General features: G+C 34.7%; 1 protein-coding gene across 2 annotated transcripts in view; it reads right to left on the reverse strand.

Annotated features, from left to right (window-relative positions):
* The window catches only part of PTH2R (parathyroid hormone 2 receptor), a 72,447-nt gene that overhangs the window by 41,296 nt on the left and 22,204 nt on the right, over positions 1–8,947 (reverse strand). For both annotated transcript variants that reach the window (XM_019652941.1, XM_019652940.1), the window contains exon 5: positions 2,381–2,478. In XM_019652941.1, coding sequence (XP_019508486.1) covers positions 2,381–2,478 — 98 coding nt within the window. The remainder of the gene's footprint in view (positions 1–2,380; positions 2,479–8,947) is intronic.

Raw genomic sequence — 8,947 nt, forward strand, 5'->3', positions numbered from 1 at the left:
TGGCCCAAGTTGGCACCATCATTGCGCTCTTCCCGGGCGAGATAGATCAGTCGCCGGCTTCTGGACGACTGCTCACCACGGCTGCTGGCGGCTGCTCATGCTGGCTGCTGGCTACACACAGTAGCCCATGACAACCCACTGCAGCAGGGGCTGCAGCCTACGCTGTCGCCAGCGACTCATGTTCAGCCCAGCTCCAGGTTGAGCTGTTGTTCAGCATCTTAACTGTAGAGGGCAGTGTTACTGGCCCTCATATGTGGGATCCGAACCAGGGCCCTCTGGTATCCCAAGCCAGCTCTTAGCCAACGTGCCACTCAGCTGGCCCCCTGTTATTTACTTTTATAAGACAAAATTCAAAGCCCTTGACAAGGGCCTGCAAAACCTGGTGCCACAAAACCTAGTATCTTCCTGGCCCTTCCAATATGGCCACTCCTCCTAATGCCCCAAATGCTGCATTCCCATGGGACTCTTCTATGTTCCCTGAGTGAACTTGGCTCCCTTGTGCCTCTGACCTGTGCACATTCTGTTCCCATCCCATGCTGAATTCCTTCTCATCATTTAATATCAGCTCACTTGTCAGTAGTTCTAGGAAGTCTCTCTCATCTTATCAGTTTTGAACTGTCTCTTTGGTGTTCCAAAGCCCTTTGTAGAAACCTGTATTATAGTACTAACAGTATTTTATTTGATAATCATTTAATGAGTCAGTTTCTCTCAATAGTGTGTACACTACCTTTCTGGTCTCAACATATTTTAACTTGACCTCCATCAATACCAAAAAGGGTCTATCGCGTGGTAGAGAAAAATGCTTGTTGAATAAATGGACTAGTGAATCAAGACAGAAAAAGCTTTGGAAATATAAACTACCACTAAAATATGGGTAACTGTGTTAGAAGAAGTTGTTGGAATATTGGAGCTAGTCATTTATTTATTGATTCGACAAACATTTATTGAGTACCAGAACCTATCAAGTACATTGTAGCTACTGAGAATGCAGCAATGAACAAACAGAAAATAATAAATTCCTACTCATGTTGCTTTACATTCTAGAGGAAGAAACAAAAAAAATTAAAAGATAAGGAGATCAGATAGTACATTAGATAGCGATGAATCAAAGAAAATAAAGTGGAAATAGGTATGAGAAGTTTCAAGGAAGAGACAATTATAAGATGATAGGAAACAAAATGTAAAACTTCTTTTTAGCTCTAGTTTCTGGTAGCTTCTAAATTCTCTCTTCCAGCTTTCTAAATATGTCACCTACCCTCACTCCTTCTTTGCCACACATAATTTAGCACTCAATTCTTAAAATTGTACTATCGTAATGAATGTATCTCGAAGCCTTCCATTTCTATCCAATCCCCAGTGCCACTGCCCCAGGCCAGGCCACTGCTTTCTTGTCCTGGGTTACTCTAACAGCCCCTTCCAATGAGCTTCCTATCTTGTTCCCCACTAGCTCACACTCCACCTTACAACACATGTGACCTATCATGTCACTCCTCTGCTTAAAATCCTTCAATGGCTCCTCATGGCTCTTAGGGCAAAGTTCAAATTCCTTCATATCATCTACAGGTCTCAATACCCTCTCAACCCTGCTAAGCTCTCTAGTCTCAACAACCATCACTTACCCACCCCAAAATTCTAAATTCTCAAATATCCCATGTTATTCCTTGATCTAAACTTAGGTTTGGAACTCTTGTCCGCCAGTCCCCTCTTTTGGTTAAATCTTATTTATACTCATATATCATTTGTGATTTCATTTCATTTGGGAGGTCTCCCTTCCCTCATCTCCTTCCTCTACCCTCCCAAATTCCTATACGCCATCTGAATCACAGCACTTCTCAAACTGTACTAATTATTGTCTCAGCTATTTGTATCACATACCAACTGCAAGCATCATGTATACATATATCCTATATATGTTATTTATTTACTATTTTATCCCCATATTGGTAATCAAAATGTTGTGTTCATTTAGACTAACTTCAATTAATTTGGACAAATATGTGGATAAAAAATAAACCATAATAAATCCAATAAATACTATTTCTTTATCATTTGACATCAGATAATTTTTTAGAATATTTAGAATGAATTTCTGTCCAATGGCAGCAAAATCATTTGGGAAAATTAAACTCTACTCTGTGTCACTGTGCAAACAGATGCTCTGCAATGCAGATCTGTTGGCTTAACTGTTTCATACTGCTTTCATGCTTCAAGTTTTTAAACAAACCCTTGAATTCCCCATAAAAAATAAATTGTCAAAGTCAAATAATATAATAACATTAGGCTGAATTCAAAAACTTGTGTTGGGGAAACTCTCTGGGGCCACAAAATTGTGAGGCTTCTGTGTCTTCGATGGATACAAATGCGAATGGGAGTCACTCACCTGAAATAACTAATGATGAGAATAGCCACAGCCAGGGAACCAAAGGAGATGGAATATCCAATAGTGTACATAACATAGAGGCGTTCAAAGAATTCTTGCTGAGGGAAAGAGATTTCATTAGAAAAGCAGGTTTGAACAAATCAGTCGATGTAGATAAACTTAAAAATCGTGTTTTACCTGTTTAGAAATAGGCAATGTTTTATCACATTCATATTTTATAGATTATTTGTCTGGTCTTCCTTTTATTTCCTCAATTCAAGTAAGGCTTAAAGATGTAATAACAATATTTGGCATTTCTTATTGCTTAAGTGAGGTCAAATTAAATGTTGCAATATTTACTTCATATACTTTTGTACTGTTCATTTTAACTATTTGGAACTGTATACCTAACATATGATATATGGGGGAAAGTAAACATGTTACAGGACTAGTTTAAGAGGAAACTGGTAAAAAGAATATGTCATTTAGGGAATATTATTTCTAGTTTTCTTTAACTTTTTTATTGAGCTGTAATTTACATGAACTAAAATTTACAAATCTTAAATGAGTTTGATGGGTTTTGACAAACCAAGTTCCTTGTGTCCTTGGCAAGTTAAAAAAAAAAACCCACCCACCATCCACCCTCAGCTAACTACTGGTCCAATGTCTGTCACTACAAATTAGCTCTATCTGTTCATATACTTCATATACTTCTTGACTGTTCTTGGAGTCCTTAGAATTATATAGTACATACTCTTTTAGTGAATGTACTATTTTGATACTCAGTGATATTGCATGAATCAATGGTTCATTCCTTTTTTTATTTTAAAATAATTACAGATTCACAAGAAATGGAATAAATAGTAAGAAAGGTCTCACATACCCTTCACCCAGTATCCTCCAATGGTTAAATCTAACATAATTAAAATAAAATATCAAAACCAGGACTTTGACATTGGTACAATTTGAGTGTTTATAGTTCTATGTAATTTTATCACATACATAAATGTTTGTAACCATCACTGCCATCAAGATACAGAACTATTCCATCACCACAAAGATCTCCCTTATGCTGTCCCTTTAGTCACATCTGCCCTCCTCCTTTCCACCATCCCTAACATCTGGCAACCATCAATCTGTTTTCTATCTCTGTAATTTTGTCATTTCATAAATGTTATACAAATCATACAGTATGTGACATTCTGAGTTTGCCTTTTTTCACTCAGAGTAATGACTTCAAGATCCATTTAAGTTGTTGCAGGTATCACATTTGTTCTCTTTTATTGCTGAATAGTACTGTACATTATGTATGTAACTTACTTATATCATTGTATTTGAAATGAGTTTCAAACTTTGTATATGGCATACATTTGGGTCATGGTTTTTAATAGACTCAATCTCTGTTAATTGGTATATGTACACCATTTGTTTTTAGTATATTAATATGTTAAAACTAAGTCCATCCTTTTATTTTTTTCTGGTGTTCTATTTTTATTGTCTCTTATTTTACCTGCCATCCTGTGGGTTAAACATTTTGTAGAATTTCATTTTGATGTGTCTTCTTTTGGTGGTTGTTCTATGTATTACATCATGCAGCATAATGTGGAACCTTTGATCATTGAGTTTCCACCTTTCTTCTTTTCTAAGCATTGAAAGGTATAAATCTTCCTCTATGCTCTGCTTTAATTGTTTCCCTCATTTTTTTTAATATATTGAGCTCTTATATTTATTCAGTTCATACTTTTGCCATAGGTCATATAATTTTGAACTAATGTAGACTATTGTTTACATATTTTATTTTAATTGATTTTCAATTAATTCTTTTGTGATCAGAGACTATACTCTGTATAATTTTAAGCTTGAGATTTATTGAGACTTGTTTTATAGTACAGCATACGTTCTATTGATGAACCATGTGTGCTTCAAAAGAATGTAAATTTTGTAGTTTGGGGATATGGTATTCTATAAATGTCATTTTAATCCCATTGAAAGGTATAATTATACAAGTTTTATCTAATTGTTCTATCAATTACTGAGAGAATCATATTTTTTAAAATTCCAACATGACTAGATTTAGCTATGTCTCCCTTTAGCTCTGACAATTTTTGCTTCATATAATTTGAAACTTCTAAATGCACACATATTTCTGTCATGAAGTCCAACTTTCTTACGCTTAGAGTATGCACAGCATATACGTTTTCCACCCTTTTAATTTCAAAATATCTGTTATCTTTACATTTGCCTGTATCTTTAAATGTAGAGCACATTACTTGATAACAGCATATAACTGAGTCATACTTGTATTATCTGTTCTGACAAATTCTGCCCTTTAAGTGAAGTGTTTAGTCCATTTACATTTAATACAGTCTTTACTATGGTTGGGTTTAAAGCTATCATATTTGTATTTGCATTCTATATGTACTATCTTTTCTTTGTTCCTCTGTACCTACCTCCTTACTTTTTATTGGTTGGGGGGGTGTCAATCAAGTATTTCTTAGTATATCACTTGTGTTATTATTTAGCAGGTACTACAGAGACTTGATTATGCATCCTGAACTTATCAGAGTCTACATTTAATAATACTGAACTATTTCACAAACTATATAAGAACTTTACAATCGTATACTCAATTTTTCTTCCTCAGCCTTTTTCCAATTTAGATTTTCTTCTACATAAGCCTCTAATAAGAGGCTATTATGTTTGCTTTAAGGAGTCAATAGACTTTTAAATGAATCACATTTAGGACGTAGTTAAAAAGATAGATTCAAATACAGCAATAAATAAAGATAGGTATATAGGTTGATTTTTTTTTTAGTTTATTATTGTTATCCACATATACACCTATTCTGGTATTCCTCATTCCTTCCTGCCAATCTGTGTTTCCATCTGATATATTTCTCTTCTGCCTAGAGAACTTTTTTAAAGCATTTCTTACACTGAAGGCCTAATGAGAATGAATTCTCTCAGAATTTTTCTGCCTGAAAAATATCATTATTTTACTTTTATCTTAATGCATATTAATCACTTTAAATATGTCATTCCACTGGATTCTGGCCTCATTGTTTCTGAATAAAAGACAGGCGTCTTTGTTCATTGTTGTTTCCTTGAATATAATGTGCCTTTTTTCTCTCACTCCTTTTAAGATTTCTTTTTACCTTGACTTATATCAGTTTAACTATGATGTGTCCAAGTATGGTTTTCTCTTTATTTATCTTGCCAAAAGTTTGCTGAATTTCTGGGACCTGTGCATTGATCTATTTCATCCACTTAAAAAAATTCTTGGTCATTGTATCCACAATCTTTATTTTGTCTATCTGTCTGTCTCTCTTTCTATCTTGCTATCTCTATCTCTTTACCTCTAATTTCACATATGCTAGGCAATTATATATTGTCTCACAAGTCAGATGGTTCAGGGTTTTTTATTTATTTTTTCTCCTAAAGCTTTCGTTGGGTAATTTCTATTGACCACTCTGCAAGTTCACTGATCTTTTATCATGCTGTGTCCAGGATGCTGTTCCGCATATCAAATGAATTCACCATTTTTTAATTGAGTTTTCAATTCTAGAATTCCTATTTGGTTGGGGTTTTTTTTTAAAGTTTTTATTTCTCTACTGTATCCCCATCTGTTTTATGCCCCCTTTTCACTAAATCAGTTAACATATTTATAATAGTTATTAAGTACTCATCAGCAAATTCCAACATCTGAGTCATCTGTTTCTTTCTGCTCTTATATTTACTCTAGATTTTGGTTCCCTACCTTGTGATTTTTTAATTACATTCTGGGCATTGTAGATAAAAGAATAGTAACGACTGTGTATATAATATTAATACCTGAAAAGGGCAGACATCTTTTTCTATCAGGCTTCTTGGGTGGGGTGGCTGAATTATTCTGTTGTTAAACTGGAGTTGGGATTAGCCGTAGTTTTTACTTTTGGTTTTTATGATTCATTTAACCTGGTTTTAGGTTTTGAGGGCTATATCAAGACTTTTCTTTCAACAAACCCTGGGATCTGAGCACCAGCAGCTTCTGGTGGCCATTATATAAGGTTTTAGTCCATCTGACACTTTTCCAAGCCACAGAACTCTTTCCGGTTTTTGAACCATGAGTCAGCTTCTAAGTTGCTGGGGGTTTCGCTTTGCTCTCCAGTTCTGTCCTGGGCTTTTCGCATCTCAGATTTCACTCCACCCTGATGCTCTGCCCCAATGCTCAGCCAGCCACTGCCTTGCGTTAGAAGAAGGCCTTTGTGCCTACAAACAGTCTTTCTCAGCTCTATTTTGTCAGGCTGCTGTCTTTTCACACAATGAGATCTGTGCATCTTGGGAGTTTCCTGCTCTTCCCTGGCCTATGAGCTGCAGTAGTCATGTGCTTAGTGAGGGGCTCCTTGTGCCTCAAAACATCTCTCCACTCCTGTGTTCTGTCTGATGCCTTCAGCTAACAGCTGCCTTTCACTCTGTAAGGGCCCTTTGCACATCTTAAGGAATTTCTCTTAGCCCACCTGTACTACCCCCAGCCTGCAGGCACTCAGTGCAGGCCCCATGGGAAACAACTGGCTGATGGGTGATAGCTCACGGTGATTGGGACTCACTCCTTGGAATTCTAAGCCCTTATGCCAACACGTATCTGTTAAAAGTTTAAAAGTCTGGCTCTTTTCTTTTTATCCCTTTCTATGGTCTGGTTGCATCTCTTCTGCTGCAGACCCAGGGATGAAATGCAGCCATTGGGTCTCTTCTCTCACAGGAAGAGCTTGTTCACCTCTCACAATGAATTTGGTTCATTTTCATTTCTTGGCATTCTTAGCTCACTGATGCATTTTCACAAATTATTGATGTTACATCTAACCATTTATTCTATTATTACAACTTCCTACATCCTGACTGGAAGTAGAAGACTTTGTCTTTTGTTCCTTTTTTTTTTTAATATTTACTACATGTTATTTCCTGTTAATAAATAAAATGTTAAAACTTTTATAGGAAATATTTGAATAATGTGTCAAATACAAAAAGAGAAAAAAACTCCTGAATTCTCACCAACCAAAAAAAAAGAGTATTTCATGTATTTCTTTTCATTCTATTTTAATGCATCATTCCTATTGTTTTGAGCATCTTCATCCCCAATTTATATACATTTATTACCTGATTTTTTTCAGTCAACTGTAGAAGAAAAGAATTTCCCAAGACCACAAACTCTTTGATAAAAATTATATATTTGAGTTTATTTAACTAGTTCATCATTGGAAATTTTAATTCTTCAGAATATCCACCATAATTATTAATGGTACACTGAACATTTTTTCTGTTTAGTACCCCACACACACACACTCCAAATCCTTATGTTTGGATCTTAGAAGTAATATTATAACATCAAAGGATATGACCCTTTGAAGCTTTTAAATATGCATTGCTAAATGCTTTCCAGAAATGCATATAGCCTTTAAACATAATATACATTATATGGTAATTTATACAATATGCTGTTTAAAATACCACACTCCAAAGAACTTAATAACATTGTGGTCTATCATAGGAGTTCTTTTCTTTCTTTTTATTAAAAGCGATTATCTCATTTATTCAAACAAATGATATGGAAATTATTTAAAAGCAAAATAATGATGTTTAAAAAAATCGTAGTCTTTTTTTTCCTCCACAAAGATGTCACATTTATTCCAAATGCACACTTTTTTGTTTTTTTTTTACTTTTTCCTTCTTACACAAAAACCTCTCTTTATAATCATTAATAATTAATATTTCATAAAGTAATATCATTTTTCCCTATAGTATATCAAAACTTCAGGAGGCATCTAGTTTTCTTACTAGAGGATATTTACTTTAAGTTTTCTCAAACTTTGCTTAAGGGTTGTAAACAATAGAAACACTCTTTATATTTTTAATTAAGGAGATAAAATTATTTATGCTAACAAAATTCTTCAAATTTCAGTTAACTTTTAAATCACATTGATATGAAATAGTATATACTTGGGCATGTTACTATCCTTAGCTCTCTTGATTTTTGGGCTACATAATAATCACAAAGAATGGTTATAAAATTAGAGTTCATTGTACATAAAACCATGATTTAATTTAAAGGCCATTTAAAACCTATGAAAGACTCTCATTTGTCATCATTTAATGCACAAATAAATTCATCACAGAGTACACTGAATATTGTGAATGCTTATTTGTGTTAATGAAATTGAAATAATTTTGAAGCATTTTATATGAAGTCATTGTTGGCTTTAATTCTATTGTATATAGCAATCTCCTCACATTGACTAATCTTATCTAAGAAGTTTGTCAATGATGAAATAACAAACTGAAGGTCTTTCAGCAACTTCCTAAAGAACTCATTTAGGGGGTAGTGCTTTGTGTTAGAAAAGAAAAAAGTTAAGAAAGGAAGTTCTGACTATTAATGCAAAATAAAGAAATCTTCTACTCATCATCTCTCCCTCTCCCTCCACCCACCCTGCCCCCAAATTTATCAAGCATAAAGAAAAACATCTGGGGCCGGCCGAGTGGCGCGATGGTTAAGAACTCGCTTGGGATGCCAGAGGGCCCCGGTTCGGATCCCACATATGAGGGCCAGTGACACTG

The sequence above is a fragment of the Hipposideros armiger genome, unplaced genomic scaffold, assembly GCF_001890085.2.
Source record: "Hipposideros armiger isolate ML-2016 unplaced genomic scaffold, ASM189008v1 scaffold_190, whole genome shotgun sequence".
Lineage (NCBI taxonomy): Eukaryota > Metazoa > Chordata > Mammalia > Chiroptera > Hipposideridae > Hipposideros > Hipposideros armiger.